This window comes from Engystomops pustulosus, chromosome 2, assembly GCF_040894005.1.
Source record: "Engystomops pustulosus chromosome 2, aEngPut4.maternal, whole genome shotgun sequence".
In the NCBI taxonomy this organism is placed as follows: domain Eukaryota; kingdom Metazoa; phylum Chordata; class Amphibia; order Anura; family Leptodactylidae; genus Engystomops; species Engystomops pustulosus.
In genome coordinates this window covers 38956984-38974682 of record NC_092412.1, presented here as the reverse complement: position 1 = coordinate 38974682, position 17699 = coordinate 38956984, and the positions used below count along the sequence as shown (strand labels likewise).

The 17699-nt window shown below is 42.5% G+C and overlaps 1 protein-coding gene across 2 annotated transcripts in view; it reads right to left on the bottom strand.

Annotated features, from left to right (window-relative positions):
- The window catches only part of NUP58 (nucleoporin 58), a 31020-nt gene that overhangs the window by 7803 nt on the left and 5518 nt on the right, over nt 1-17699 (bottom strand). The window contains exons 5-13 of one of the 2 annotated variants that reach the window (XM_072134322.1): nt 17294-17395; nt 16358-16382; nt 16005-16070; nt 14398-14572; nt 14015-14094; nt 12131-12249; nt 11964-12046; nt 10867-11068; nt 518-616 (exon numbers count right to left, since the gene is read on the bottom strand). In XM_072134322.1, coding sequence (XP_071990423.1) covers nt 518-616; nt 10867-11068; nt 11964-12046; nt 12131-12249; nt 14015-14094; nt 14398-14572; nt 16005-16070; nt 16358-16382; nt 17294-17395 — 951 coding nt within the window. The remainder of the gene's footprint in view (nt 1-517; nt 617-10866; nt 11069-11963; nt 12047-12130; nt 12250-14014; nt 14095-14397; nt 14573-16004; nt 16071-16357; nt 16383-17293; nt 17396-17699) is intronic. The other variant, XM_072134323.1, reaches the window with a different exon arrangement.

Genomic DNA, 17699 nt, shown 5'->3' with positions numbered 1-17699 from the left:
TTACTGACCAATAAGGAAGAGAGGCACTGGTGGTGTAAAGAGAACCTATCACAATGAGAATTCATTCTTATCACCAGCATTTTACTATAGAGCAAAAGGTGCTGAACAGATTGAACAATATCCTATCTGCAAGCAGTATCTTATAGAGCAGGAGGAGCAGAGGTGAATATACACAATATCCTATCTGCAAGCAGTATGTTATTGAGCAGGAGGAGCTGAGCAGATTGTACATAGTATCCTATCTGCAGGCAGCATGTTATAGAGCAGGAGGAGCTGGGCAGATTGTACATAGTGTCCTGCCTGCAAGCAGCATATTATAGAGCAGGAGGAGCTGAGCAGATTATACATAGTGTCCTGTCTTCAAGCAGCATATTATAGAGCAGGAAGAATTGAGAAGATTGAACATGGAGTTAAAAACCCCTTGGAATGAAGCACAATTCAATCTTTTCACATCACAAGAGAACACAGTAATACATTGATAAAAGATTGGTCACGACAATAGAATATAAAAAAGTACCTCCAAGATTTGAAGAGCCCAAGCCAGCCGGCTGCAGAGCAGTACTCAAAGCTGAGCCGAATGGTGCTCCAAAACCCACTCCCAGAGAAGGCCGAGGCCCTAGTATGAAGAGTAAACAAAAGGAAAAAGAAAAAAAAAAAAATACAAAAAAGAAAAGCAAAGACACAAAAAAAAAACAAAAAAAAAAAAAAAAAAAAAACTTTCCTTACTTGAAAAATTAAACAAAACTTAAAGGCAGAGAGGAAATGACCAACCACTCCCATAGTCATTCATTAAGCACTATGGTTACTACAAGAGCAGGGCACAGAAAGGACACTAGCAAGAATAGCACTGATATAAAGAACACGACCATAGATTATTGTTTATTCCATTTATTTTTCAAAAAAAAAATGAAAAAAAAAATCAGAGGGTAACATGATGACAGTTCAGTATCACACAAACAGGTAGCCTGGTGCCCGCTACGCTGGGGGGGGATAAAGACATGATTCAGGTTACATTCTGCACCGAAACATGACCTTACCGCATCTCCAATGAAAAATTATAAAATACAGCAATTTTTAAACAAAAATTAAAAAAAAAAAAATATATATTTAAAAAGAGAAAAAAAATATATATCTACTGAACATTTGAACCAGTTTTTTTTTCATACAGCAGGCTCGGCTGCAAAGTAGGAAATAGTGAAATATTCACCAAATATTTTTAGTAATTTTTTTTTTCTTTTTTCCACATACTCAGGGTTTTATAGCTCTGCACTGTCCTGACCACTGCAGCAGGAATCTGCAACACAGAGGGGCTCTGGTAACAACCCTACAGAGCCTTTCTAGCTCATTAGCATAATGTTAAAAGTTGATTTTTAGAATGATAACAAATCTATGAGTAATTGTCCCTGGTTTATCATGACGGATTTTAATTGTAGATTTCCGTTAAGATAATCAATTTTATAATAAATCTGTTCCTTTTATTATAAATAGTTCACACTGACCTATATGCCAACTAAATATTCATTACAAGCTTCACACCTGCCCGTTTCTCCAAAACCACATAACTATAGCCTCTCAATGCCAGCTAGCCCATCAGGTCACTTGACATTAAAGGGGTTGTACCACGTTTGCATGTTTCTCGATTCACAGGGCAAGGGATAAGAAGAGGCTCAGTGAGGGTCTGACTGCTCCGAATCCCACTGGTCACAATAACGGGACACCAGCAATGCAGATAAAGGGGTCCCGTTCCAACTTCTAGGTAAAGCGGTAGGACAAGCATGTGCCCTGCTGTTCCATTCAATTGTATGGGAGAGTCAGAAACTTCAGAACACATTGCTGGGGTATTTATGGCACTCACAGAGACAGTGAAAAGGAGTGCCAGAGATACCAGAGCGCTGTGATCGGCAATTTCCATTCCTCCCTGACTTTTGAAGGGAGTGCAGGGGTGCATTCTTATACTGCCGCTTCATTCAATTAGTTGGACTGCAACCTCTGTTCTCCATGTTGCTGGGGGTCCCAGCAGATGGACCCTCAATGAACACCTTGTTTTCTGGAATCCTTGGAACAACCCCTTTAACTACTGTGAATGTGATTAGTCTAAATGTTAACTCAAAGTAGTCTTACAAGTTCCACCCCAAAGACTTTAGCAGTGAGTCACAGCAGCTAGGTCTACACCTATCAACCTAGAGAAGAAAATCTCCCGCAGGGGAGGAAAAAAAATTCTGCTAGAACACAAACAATATGATTGCCGGAAACAGTGTCACACCTTATTTACACAGAGTGCACTAATGTTCTGTGTACGGTTTGTTGAAAGGTTGGGTATACCCTTCTAACAGGCCCAAAACACAGACTGACCAATGATCGTAGTTGTGGGCAGCGGCTTGGAAGACTTTCAAAGGGAACGGCCCTTATAGATTAAAAATACAAGGCAAAACTCTAAGACCAAATCTTATCCTACTCTTCTAATATATAGGAAAACACTTCAAACCTTATAAATATTTAACACAACGTGAAATCAGACCCAAAACATCTTACGGTCACACGTACCCCAACATAGCCATAACAGCGACCAGTAGCTTTAAGAAAAATCATACATCACATTTTATGGGTTCAGTACAGTCACGTAGTCATGTATAAATTACAGCGGATTATCTGTATAATAATCCAAGTCAGTTCAATCCGAACACTGCTATCTCTGCTAGAGTAAAGTAGTGAATAAACACAATACAAAACAGAAAATATGCTAAAACTCACATAAGAAAATGTGTACCTTGTAGGGTAAAAGGTAGAGAAAGGACCCCTTTAAGAAATTGAAGAGTAAATACTGACTACTTTCTTTCACTTCGGCCTAAGGGCCACACTTCAACTCAGTTGCATGTGCAATAATTAAAAAATATATATATAATTTTTATTATTAAGGATTAAATTTATTTTATATCTGGTGACAGCTTCCTATAGTCTATATTGTGCCCATTTTAAAAATGCCTTTGCCAGCATTCTGAATCATTTCAGTAGTTTATTATAGTTTATTTCACATTACCTGGCTCCCTGCCAACAGGATGTGGCAAGTCCCAGAGAGGAGGAGCTTCAGCCTCATGCATTCTTCCTGTACTCCACAAAACCCCCTTCGTCCCCTGCTTGCTCAATGCACATGACAAGAAGTGGGGAGGGAGACGGTCGAGTGTAGAGGAAGAGATCTCTGAGACAGGCGGAAGCTGCTCCTCCCGTGGGACTCACCACATGCTGCTGGCAGGGAGACAGATAATGCAAACTGAACATATATAAAACCACTGAAATGATTCAGAATGCTGAAAAAGGCATTTAAAATCAGCAAAACAGACTATTTGATCCGGTCACCAGCTAAAAATTACATTCCTGGTGCCATTCTGACAGCTGGTGTCATAAATACGCAATGGGTCGGGTCCATGAGGAACCTCTTCCCACAGCACAGTCCAATAGAGAATTTGCCATGTGCGCCAGTCACTCTCCCTTCACCTTTATAGGAGTCTATACACAAGTAGCCACGCACACGAGGGGAAACTCCAATTGTCTGTGCCGCGCCAAGACCAGAACCCCAGAGCCTCTGCACCAGTCCTGTGGATTAGTAATAAATACACAATATGGGAAAACCCCCTTTTAAATTATACCCACAGAATTGAAAAAAATATTTGCTCCCATGTCACCCAAAACTGATGGTTAAAAACATGACCACTTTATTTGTTACACCAGATTGACCTGCACGTTTACCAAAATTCCCATCATTAGTAAACTGGACCAAACTGCTACAAGGCCAATCAGGGACTAAGATTGCCAGCAACGGGATTTCCGGTGTGTCCAGGATCCACTAGTAGACCAAAATAAATTTTTAATTGTTTTACACCATTTTCACTTTTTCCCCCCAGCAATCATAGCTGATCCCTTTAACTTTCATGGCATTTGTAACATCAATAGTACAGAGCCCAAAACCTCAACATGATAACATAATGGCTGCCAACATATAGCTAGAGTGTGAATATATGCATAGCCTACTATAGTGTCACACACGATAATTTACATAAAAAACACAACATTATTGTTGTACCAAATTCTGTAGCACCAAAATACAGGGTACAATACATGTTCCTGCATTTGTAATGCACCTTAAAATATATACAACTTTTATTGCCTTAACTTCTGCAAACAGCAAGAAGGGGCGTTTAATAAGGTAACGTCAAACATCCCCCTAAAAAAACACTAATTATGCAATGTGAACCTTTAAAGTATAACTCCAGTGATCCAGTTTAAAGCAGTACAAGCAAATTCACATTTCTAATTTAGAATTCAAAAAATTTATAAGTGCTCATTCTAATCATTTCATCGAGGAGGAGAATTGTATTTCTAGAGCCCTTTACTTTCTCCCTGCTGATAACAGCTGCAAGACTAAGAGAGAGAAAGCTATAGCTGTAATCATACAGCTATATACATAGATATATATACTATACCTTGTTTGGGTATAGTATTCAAATAAGTATTTACAAGCCGTGTGACCGTAGAGGGGAAATAGCTGCTTCACGAGACCTGTGATTACAGCAGCATCAGTATGGATTTACATATCATGTATCTATATAGTAATATAGATAACTTGGGTACCATACTTAACCTGTGTATCCATAGAGGAGAAATAGTTGCTTCTACAGCAACATTGGCCCAGATTTACACAGCATGTAAATGTAGACCAGCAGGGAAGGTTAGAATCCAGCCGGTCTACATAAAGCAGACTGTGTTGTGGTGCAAACATAGGAGACAGTCAGGACCACAAAAGAGTTAAAATTTAAAGTACTGAAATGAAAGGTACTATGCATGAGCTCTCTCATTGGAGGTAGACTTAAAAAAAGAAAAAAAAACAAAAAACAACTAAAAATTGTAGTGATTCTACAACTATATACAAGTTAAAACTCATAAATATAAAGAAAGGGCAACTAACAAAAGTCAGCCATGATGAAAAATGGTCTAATCAGCATAGATAGGAATTCCAGACTATGTAAAACAACTTTTAAAAGGGATTTCCACCAGGTAAAATCTCATCACTGGGGGTCCAGAACATCCCCATTCCTAAAGTTTAGAGTTTAGATTAGACTATATGGCTGAGAATTTGCGGTGAGCTCCCAGGTTAATGGGGCTGATTGAAATTGCACAGTGTACAGCGCTCGGCTGCTTCCACCAGTCTCAAACAATAAATGGAGCAAAAGAAAGTGTGCAAAAACAGGAGTCATTTTGTCATCTTTTTATGCAAGAAGGGGGAGGTGTAGAATACCCTCTCTAGTGATCAGCGGGGCATCAGTCACCCTGCAGATCGGTCCACTGTGGGAAATCCCTTTTAACCCGGACAAACAGAATATAACCAAACGTTGGCGGTAAGGTATATATGCACGCGCACATTCTTAAAATATATGAAGACGAGATACAAAAGTGACTGACATACCATGAGGGCATGAACAGGTACAAAGTCTGAGTAGTCATTTGCTGCAAAGGATTGGGGTAGTTTTTGGCACTAATATATAAGGCGGCACCTGGCGTGAAAAACTAGTGAAAAGAAGATTTTCCAAAGATAAAATATCAACTGCGCAAACACCTAGACCTTAAAAACGAAGTCACTTTGCCATTTAAAGGAACTCTCTAGTCACAGCCGACTCGTTGAGTTATACCTTGTGCCGGGCCTGAAGGGAGGAGAAGAGCTCCAGGTTCTAGGAATACAATGAGTCCTGCTCTTCCTGCACCCGGCATTGTTCAACGAATTAGCTGTGACTGTAGTGTTCCTTTAACAACCCATATAGATTTCCCGATTCCGTCACAGATCGTGTGACGCCACTGATGGATTTCCGCTGAGTTTGTAAACCTATGTATTGCTTTGCTTCCGGACGGCTTATACACAGAGCGTCATTCATGATGCCATGTACAGAGCCTAACCCTAAGGAGGGGGAATGCGTGAGGCTATAGAGAAGGTGCCAGCACTACATAGTCAGGTCACTGTGGTACCATGAGGAAAGAATGAATAGAACTCAAGGTTTTTTTTGTTACAATCTACCATTTCCTTCAAGTTCCAAGGTCTGAAGGTTAATGAAATACAATATGTTGAATAATAAATGGTCTGTCCTGAAGCAAGATAATCAGAAAAGAGGAAAGAAGCTAAGCAATATAGAACCAGGATAACTGAAGCCGTGGTTTGTCATGTGATCAGATTCATTCTTTGCTAAACTTTCTTTCTTAATATAGCTCTATAGCGGATGATACAAAGCTCCATATCCCCTGCAGAGACATAAAATGGGATGTTCTGTCTTCTGTATTACAAAGCTGCGGCTTTAAATGCGTCTATGCAGGCAATACTATATTCAGTCTACCTGACAGATAGGAAAATCTAAGAATTTTGCTGCTCAACACTCAAAGGCCAAGAGACCCGAGTGTTTATTTTAGTCTAGAGATATTGTTATGAAAGGTGACCTGCCACCTCTCCTTATAGGTGGTCCCCAATAAATAACTGGGTATACGTCACCCATATTATACTTATGCTGTTAAAGTTTGCCTGGTGCCACGGATCAAGCGACCCAGGGCTCCAGCCAGAGGTCGCACTAACATTTTTCTGGAAGGGTAATAATACTCCTCTCACCATTTTTGAGGAGTATTTTTAGCTGAGGAGGAGTATGAAATATTCAGTAATACAAATATATAACTCCTAGTCGTATATATATCTATTAATGTCTATTAACGATCTAATAAACATTTATTAATACAAGAAAATCATTAAAGCCCAAGTTTTTTTTTTTGCCACAAGTGGTGCACAACTTTTCCATTGTCTTAACCTACAGAGTGGACAAGGGTTGACACCGGCCCCCGAAGACACCCCCCCCCAACTTATAGAGTGGGCTGGGGCCGGCTGGAGCCCCCCCCCCCAACAGAACAGGCCGGGGCTGACGCTTCTACATTTATTTTTGGGGGTTTGAGGGCGTTACGCTTTTTCTTTTAACACTATTATTTTTTACTTAATGTTTTTTTTCTTTTTTTTTTATTACTAATTTTTTACACTGTTATCAGTGATATATATACAGAGACCTGCAGAGAGGAACACACACTACACATAGGGCACACTCACTACACATAGCACACCCACACAGTGCAGCACACGCACGCACACAGCATACCCACTACACATAGGGCACACTCACTACACGCAGCACACAGCATACCCACTACACATAGGGCACACTCACTACACGCAGCACACAGCATACCCACTACACATAGGGCACACTCACTACACGCAGCACACAGCATACCCACTACACATAGGGCACACTCACTACACGCAGCACACAGCATACCCACTACACATAGGGCACACTCACTACACGCAGCACACAGCATACCCACTACACATAGGGCACACTCACTACACGCAGCACACAGCATACCCACTACACATAGGGCACACTCACTACACGCAGCACACAGCATACCCACTACACATAGGGCACACTCACTACACGCAGCACACAGCATACCCACTACACATAGGGCACACTCACTACACGCAGCACACAGCATACCCACTACACATAGGGCACACTCACTACACGCAGCACACAGCATACCCACTACACATAGGGCACACTCACTACACGCAGCACACAGCATACCCACTACACATAGGGCACACTCACTACACGCAGCACACAGCATACCCACTACACATAGGGCACACTCACTACACGCAGCACACAGCATACCCACTACACATAGGGCACACTCACTACACGCAGCAGACACACAGCGCACTCACTACCCATAGTACCTGGCACACACACGCAAACAGCGCAGCACACGCACGCACACAGCAAACCCACTACACATAGGGCACACTCACTACACGCAACACACACACAGCGCAGCACCTGGCACACTCACTAACTATACATAGTACCTGGCACACACACATACAGCGCAGCACCTGGCACACTCACTACACACAGCATATCCACTACACATAGGGCACACTCACTACACACAGCATATCCACTACACATAGGGCACACTCACTACATGCAACACACATACAGCGCAGCACCTGGCACACTCACTACACACAGCATATCCACTACACATAGGGCACACTCACTACATGCAACACACATACAGCGCAGCACCTGGCACACTCACTACACACAGCATATCCACTACACATAGGGCACACTCACTACACACAGCATATCCACTACACATAGGGCACACTCACTACATGCAACACACATACAGCGCAGCACCTGGCACACTCACTACACACAGCATATCCACTACACATAGGGCACACTCACTACATGCAACACACATACAGCGCAGCACCTGGCACACTCACTACACACAGCATATCCACTACACATAGGGCACACTCACTACACACAGCATATCCACTACACATAGGGCACACTCACTACATGCAACACACATACAGCGCAGCACCTGGCACACTCACTACACACAGCATACCCACTACACATAGGGCACACTCACTACATGCAACACACATACAGCGCAGCACCTGGCACACTCACTACACACAGCATACCCACTACACATAGGGCACACTCACTACACACAGCATATCCACTACACATAGGGCACACTCACTACATGCAACACACATACAGCGCAGCACCTGGCACACTCACTACACACAGCATATCCACTACACATAGGGCACACTCACTACATGCAACACACATACAGCGCAGCACCTGGCACACTCACTACACACAGCATATCCACTACACATAGGGCACACTCACTACATGCAACACACATACAGCGCAGCACCTGGCACACTCACTACACACAGCATATCCACTACACATAGGGCACACTCACTACATGCAACACACATACAGCGCAGCACCTGGCACACTCACTACACACAGCATACCCACTACACATAGGGCACACTCACTGCATGCAACACACATACAGCGCAGCACCTGGCACACTCACTACACACAGCATATCCACTACACATAGGGCACACTCACTACATGCAACACACATACAGCGCAGCACCTGGCACACTCACTACACACAGCATACCCACTACACATAGGGCACACTCACTACACACAGCATATCCACTACACATAGGGCACACTCACTACATGCAACACACATACAGCGCAGCACCTGGCACACTCACTACACACAGCATATCCACTACACATAGGGCACACTCACTACATGCAACACACATACAGCGCAGCACCTGGCACACTCACTACACACAGCATACCCACTACACATAGGGCACACTCACTGCATGCAACACACATACAGCGCAGCACCTGGCACACTCACTACACACAGCATATCCACTACACATAGGGCACACTCACTACACACAGCATATCCACTACACATAGGGCACACTCACTACACACAGCATATCCACTACACATAGGGCACACTCACTACACACAGCATACCCACTACACATAGGGCACACTCACTACACGCAGCACACAGCATACCCACTACACATAGGGCACACACATACTACACATAGGGCACACACATACTACACATAGGGCACACACATACTACACACAGCATACCCACTACACATAGGGCACACACATACTACACAGAGCATGCCCGCTACACACAGTACACAGAGTGCAGTGAGTACAGTGTGGTCGGGGTTTGCACTCACTTGGCCCTGCTCTCCGGTCCCGATAGAATCACATAACACTGACACACTGGCCTGCAGGGGGAGCTGTAGCAGCAGCCCGCATGTCTCCCCCGAGGACTGCGCTGTCGCTCCGGGTCTCTCCTGCCCGCCCCTGACACTGAGTCACGTGTCAGGCTGAGCGGTCCAGCGCGCGCTGTGATCGCTCTATAGACATTGCCCTCATTTGCAGCGCGCTGAACCGCTCAGCCTGCGCGCTACAGGAAATAATTGCCATGCGTACTTTGACGCATGGCAATTATTTTGGGGGGTAATGGCGCCTCAGCATGCGTCTATGACGCTTGGTGAGGCGTTAATGCGACCTCTGGCTCCAGCAATCTTTAACAGGGCAAGTGTAATATGGGCGATCCCATTAGGATTTTACACTTACCCTGTTAAAATCAAGTACAAGTGGCAAACCCCTTTAAAAGGGATACCTCTTTTCTACCATGGATTCTATAGAAAATACCTTGTTTTATAGTCTTGTGCCACCCCTCTATTATTCCTCATAAAAATGTTTGAGCGAATTGGAAACAAAGTTGTCATCAGTTGATAAGGCTTTATATAGCACTCTCATATTCAATGGTGCTTTAACCTACTATAACAACCAAATGTCATTTCATACAATTCTGGGGGGGAATAATATAGAAACAGCACAAGGCACATTTCTCAGAGGTGGCCCCACACATCAGGAGGGGCGGCAGGTTTTCTTAAAGCAGCAGTTACATTGTAATGGTAATCTGCCTATTATCTTCATGCTTTGTATGGAAATTACATTCTGAGATGAAGTCAGTTATGAGACTAGTTCTCCATTAACAAGGCCACAATTACTTCAGGTCAGAAGTTTCTCAGTGTCTAGGCATCAAATAGTCTCTTCAAGTATAACAACTCACCTACAGCTTAAGACCCAAAGATTTATAGAAAAAACAAGCAGGCGGATTAAATATGGGGGTGGGGGGAACAAATCACACACCAAGGTATAATTATTGCCAAGGCTAAACCCCTGCCTAGTCTAGAAGCTCTAAGCAGTAAGAGAAAAAGGTAAAAAAATATTGCCAGCAGTAAGATCCAGCACAGAGAGAAGTTTACTGAGCAGTTGTAAAGTATCTAGAACTTGAATGCATTCAGACCTGTAGCAGGCTGCTGCTGCTGGGTCAGGGTGGCGGCCATTGCAACAGCGGCCGCGTTTGGTATGTTGCTGAAAGGAGTCGGTCCTGTGGTAATACGGGGGGCGCTTTGCCATTTCTTCGCTTCAGTTCTCCGGGCTTCAAACACATCTGTGGGATCACCCAAGAAGGCTTTTCGGTAGCCAAGGTATTGTTCTTTGAGCATCTGAGGGAAAGTCAGTGCAGTTTGAAACAAAAAAAGGTCCTAACAGTATATATTCTACTATAATGAGTTAGTGCATAGTGTGACACTTCAAAAATACCAGAGCACAGCCAATTCAAGGTAGTAATTAACAATATACCTACTAGAATAGAGAATATTTTAAATTACTTCCTTTAAGGCAGTGATAGCAAACCTGTGGCACTTGGAGCCCTCTTTTTGGACACCTAGGTGATCAACCAGCAGAAAGGTCACCATTCAGGACTCAAGACCTGAATCAAGGAAGTGTGGACAGAGCTTGATTATCATTGTAGCCCCTGTGATTCATCCCGTTAAGGGGACTACAATCATAATAATATGAATTTCTCCTTTATTGGTTTCCTCAGGTAAGCTACTTTAAATTGGCATGTGTGGCTTTTGCTTGTAGTTTTGGCACTCTGTCCCTAAAAATGTTCGCCACCACTGCTTTAAGGGCACATATACACGTCCCTAATGTCCCTTTGTGTCCATTCATGAGTAGCAAACAATGGACTCTTGCTTATGGCATGTGTGTCATTCGCGTATGAGATTTGCTTTCATGCCGATAATAGAAAATACAGCCAGAGCTGCAATCACAGGCAGACAACAAATTTTAGAGTAGGTCCTATTTCTGCCTGTGGTTCCGGGTGTGGTGGGGGGGATAAACAAAAAAAAAATAAATTGAATGCTCCGTGAGCATCCCACGGTCAAACAATGGAACCATAGTATGATAGTTTTGTAGCCCGTGTGTTATCTGTGCTAATGAGCGGTGGATGTTCATCAATACATTTTGAAGTCTCAAAGATGAATCAAATAAAAAAAAGTTATCTGCATGTACAATTCACACTCTGCAGGAAAGCCTCCGCCTTACACTTGCACATACCTTGACATTTTCATGGACTACTTGCAGCTGTGCTGCTAAAGCTACAAATGTCTGGTAGAGCTTTTGCATTGCCATAGAAAGGTCTGAAAAAAATAAGACGTGTATAATTTTTACTAAAAAGCACAAACAAGCTCGAACCTTGCAGTTCCAAGCTCCAAAACCCTTACCTTGTGGCGTTAGGTGGGAGCTATTAGCCTGTGTCGCTAGGTGGTTCTCCAATTCCTCAATCTGCTGCCTGTACTGCTGCAACTGGACCTCAAACTGCTCAACTAGTGACCGGAAGTAGCTATAAAAGAAAATGTAACATATATCACACACTTTGTGGTACATATTAACATTAAGGGTCATCTACACCAAATAGGAATGAACATTTTTTTGTTTCCTTAAGAAAAACTATAAAGGTTATTCTCTCTACTTATAATTTTGTGCATCAACTTAGGTGAGGAACCCAACACTTGGCACCTAAACGAGGAATAAAAGAGGAAGACAGCTCCGGTTCTTTGTGGTGGTCAGTACAGGTTACTGCAGTTCAGATCCCATTAGTTGGAAGCCAATTGGAAGCTAAGCTGCAGTGACTGGGTTGAGCCACTACACTTGAGAACAGAGCTGTCTGCCTCTTGGTCTATCCTCGGTACATCAGTTGTCAATGTTTCTATAATGGAAATAGTGCAGTCTCCTACTGAAGCCCAAGTTGCCACAACCGAGTACTGTGGACGTAAAAAAAAGGGAACTATACTAGGTGTAACATGATCTACACTTCTACAGGATGCCAATGTCACCAGTGGTGATGTATTCAATAGATACCTCATTTTTATGCTAGATCAGCCTATGACAGTCTATCTGTAACAGGCAAATGTACAACTGTTAGTCACCTGCCACAACTCTAATACTGGTCTGGCATGTGCATCACTGCTCCAGTGGATAGGATAAAAGGGATCTACCCAAGTTTTCACGTTGCCCCCTAATAACAGGATAGGGGATTATAAATTGGTTGGTGGGTGTCTGACTGCTGGGACCCCCACTGAATAGGAATTCAAGCAATCCAAAGAAGCAGCAGGAAGTGCTCCAATCCCGCCGCACCATTCAAAAGTATGGTACTGTAGGAAACAGCCCAGCACAATATTCCGGTATCTTTCCAGAAGTGCTGGAGATAGCGAACACTGTGTTCAGCACACTACTGACCCATTCTCCAGATAATGGAGGGTCCTATTCTCATGAGCAGTTGGGACAGGGTCTCAATAGTTGGACCCTCACCGATCAACTGTGGATAATTAAAGGGGTTTTCCTCTCGAAGCAAAGTTAGGTCCTCGGGGATAGGGCCTAACTTGCTGATCAGTGGGGGTCTCAGTGATGAGACCCCCGCAGATTACAAAACCGAGGGGTCCTTAGGACCAGTCGCCGCTCCATAAGAGTAATGGAGCAGACGGCAGTGATTGACCGTTCTGCTCCATTAATCTCTATGGACCTGACGGAGATCGCCGGACGCATCTTTGCTTCATGGGAAAACCCATTAAAAAGTTGGGACAACCCCTTTAAAGGGACACTCCAGTCAAAGCTAATGAACTGAATAATACACGGTAGAGGGCCTGAAGGGAGAAGTAAAGAGTCATTTTCATTGTATTCCCAGAACCTTGCTAGGACCTGGAGTCCTGCTCCTCCCTTCAGGCCCTGCAGAAGGTATAACTCAATGAATCAGCTGTGACTGGAGGGTTCCTTTAGGGATACAAAGCACTACCAATGCTACACTTCAATGGCAATAAGGACGGTGGTGAGTGATTAGGAGACAAAGGTGGGGGGACCCCAGAGTTGATGCGTTAAGGTAAGGAGTTACTAGAAAAACCTACTTAATGAATTCTTTGTATATTTTTAAGGCATTTTAAAAACATTTTTTCTCATGTCACTATATAAAAATAAAACCGATGATATACGTTATCTGGTATTACAAAGTCAGAATAAAAATGGGAGAAGTTATGAATTAAACCCTTGATCAGTGTTTATACAAATCATCAGACACTTTTGCTGTAACACTTTTGAGTAGAAAAATTCCTTACTCAGCTGGTGCAGTATTTTCATGTTGAAGGCCGGGAGGTGTTTTCTGTGTGCGCAGAGCTATTTCTGCATTTTTAAGTTCCTAAAATAAAATAAAAAAAAAATTAAATGTAGTTCTAATATAAAATGTAAGAATACACATAGATAACACAAATCTTCTATATATCAATCAATATCTAGAGCTTACAATCTATAAGAATGATATTTGAGGCAGCATCAGTCTGGCTCTGCATTGTAAAATCAAGTGTCTCCTACTGAATTTCAAAAGAAGATCTATAATATGCATTAATATGCATGATTAATTATAATGGTAGCTAGGGAAGCAAAGGTCTTTACAAATAATCTATCTAGAATCTCCAAGACATAAAAGACAGGACTGAGGTACCTGAGCAGTTTCAATTTTCAGCTTGTCAATAGCCAGAGTATTCCTCTGAAGGCCACTGGACGCCACGGATAAAAGTTGTTTCAAAGCTTTGATGTCTTCCTCCACCTTCGTCATGGCTTTAGAGGACATTCTGCTGATCTCCTCCTGCACTTGCTTTTGCTCCTTCACAAACTTCCTGCACATACAGAAAGACATGTTTTCATCAGTATAAAGCATTTACAAACAAACTGCATGAATGAGAAGTAACAAAGATATGCTATCAAATATACAGCTCAGTGAAGATGAGCTACTGTAAATTGCACACAGTTGGTGAATCAGTATACACCATTTGTTAGTGGCCATTTATGATCCAGGTAAGTGCAAGTACATTACTACACAAAAGTGGTGGAAGCAGTGACCTGTATATACAACCAACTCCCTACAAAATCCATGTACACAAAACTAGGCAGGAGGAGTAGTGGCCAGTGCTCAGGTAAGCATTGCAGTGATGGGGATTATTTTCTTAAACACCTTTAAGCTAAAATAAAAACTTAAATAGGACTTTAGAGGCCTAAACCAACTACAGGTCAGTATGGATCTGTATTTTAGTGTCCAAAAATGGACATATGAAAGCTGTAGTTGGTAAAAAAAAAACCCCTAGATGTGAGTCTGTATTGATGCACATTGGGTCATCTGCAGATCCTTCTTCGTACACACGTACGGCGCTTACGCAGTGAATCCAGGGTGTAATACACCGGCTTCACTTGGCGGACCAGAGGAGATATTCTTACAGGGCGATTTGAGGCATTAAATCACTGGCCCCTAAGGTCCTGTGGGTAGTTTAGTGTCCCAAATCGCCCCGATAGGTCCTCTTTAACAGTACACTCCCAGAATATTTGTAAACTGTGCCATATTATTTTTTTTATTTTGACATAAAGTCCTTATTAGCCTCAGTTCAGCTGTTATACATTCTCTATTTTTACTACATAGAAAAGTCAATTAGGTTGACAAATGCAGATTTACCATATAAACAAAAGTATACTATGCAGGTTTTCCACAGTGAGAAGCAAAAGGCTGAAAGCTCAATTTTTATTTGTACAGAGCCTGAGGCCCCTTTCACACTTGCGTTTTTCACGCGCGTTTTCTGCGCATGCTTTTGACGAGCAGAACTTGCATTGCACTCTGACCCATTGTAATCAATGGGTCTTTTCAGACTTGCATTTTTTTTCACGCACACACGTCGAGATTTAAACGCGCGTCAAAAAAAACGTGCGTTTAAATCTCGACATGCTCTACTTTTGCAAGTCACGCGCGTGAAAAACGCACCATACAAGTCTATGGAAACGCATTGCACTCTGAGACACATGCAAGTGCAATGCAAGTGCAATGCGTTTTTCACGCATCAATTGCCATAGAAAAGATAGAGCTCAGTACTGAGTCCTTTCACGCGCATTTTCTGCGCATGAAAAACGCATTGAAATTGCATCAAAAACACGCGTGAAAAACAGACACTGAACAAACTCTGACTGAAAACTGATTGCACTCTGACGTGATCTGCAACGCAAGTGTGGAAGGGGCCCAAGTATCAGCAGAACACAGTGTATTACTGCAATAAGTAAATCACTTACTGAAAGTTTTCCACATCTTGGCAAATTAACTGAGGTAGATTTTCATCCTTAAGAGCTTTGCTATCCCTAGAAGAATACACAGAATATGGGATATGAATCACAAACAAATAGTTCCATATATAGATGTTTTCTGTATATGGATGTAAATTTTAAGCTTAAAGGGGTTGGCCACTCTTACATAAATTGCCCATGCGCCTTTACTGCCTTAATTTTATTGCCTGAATGTTCACCAATTGATTCATCATCCCTGATGCTTCCTTTAGTGCAGAGACATTTCTAATGGAGATTAATTGAAAAATGGCCAACCCCTTTAAGTATGTACAAGACGACTACACAATAATAATGTAACTTACTCTGGTCTGGTTCCAGTTTTGTCACCTAAAAGTGAATACACCAAAATGTTACAAACAATTTTTAATATATCATATCATATTTATCTGTCCTACAGAACCTTTAAATTTTGTGCATATTGCTTCTTTAACATATTTTAAAGAAAAATTTGCTCCACAGACTCAGGCTGTGTGAACCAACTTTTAAAGAAAATATGTCGCCAAAATAATAACCCTTCTTGGCCACTAGAGGGATCATCATCCGTGTACGGAAGGGGTGTCAAATTCCCTGGGAGGCCACATCAGCAGGGGAATTAGTGCACAATGGCAGCAGCCGGCGATTGGCTGCTGCCAATGTAGGGGTATTTCCCCATTGATGTCCCTGTCCTTAAAATAGACCCCCCACCTCCTGCTGAGTGACGCAACAGCTCAGTAGCTTGAGATCCGGGTTGCATCCGCTGAGGGTACACGTCGTTCAACAGGAGGGAGCAGGATGGAAAGGCGTAGTTAGGATCTGGAGTTCTAGATCCTAACATACCTCCTTGACCATAGAGATGCCACTCTGTCATACAAGATGTCCTTGGCAGGGAAAGGATTAAAGGATACGCAAAATTCAGCTCTTCAGTTTTACCTCACGCAGACATCTGTGGCACACGGTCATGTTGAGCACATGCTGCAACGTGACCGAGCCAGGAAGCTGCTCAGAAAAATATAGGATATGTCCTATTATGGCACAGCCACACGGCTTTCAATGGCTCACCGCGCCACACTCCTGCACCTGGGTGACCATACGTTCGTGTGCATGATGCCTCAACCTTAGATTCCTACTGCTTCATCTGACCAGGTTATTGCTCTGTAATATCTTATTTAGTTTGTTTATGATCACCGTGATCTGCACAGTACAGCATAATATGATATGATGGCGCTATATAAAGATTTATTATTACAGATGGTAAATACTTTTTTTGTCTGAGGAACCACTGAAGTCTATTCCCCCAAGTCCTTCATTACTAGTCGTCTGTACAGCAGGAGCCGCCAAACCCAAAGGATTCTGTCCAAGACCTGGAAAAAAATAAAAATAATAATATAATATAATACAACTGTATACAGTATATAGAACTACTGAACTGATTTATCAGCAGTTCTAGGTTCTGTCCTGGCAGCAATAGATTATATAAATGTGTGGATGCGCGGTCTAGGTTTTCACTTAAAAGACTATTCCCATTTCAGCAAATTAATGTTAGTCATTTGTATTATAAAAAGTTATACAACTTTCCAATTGACTTTCTGTATCAATTTCTCAAGGTTTTCTAGATCTCTTCTCAGTGGTCGCACAGGTGCACGGCTCGTTATAACACACAGCCGA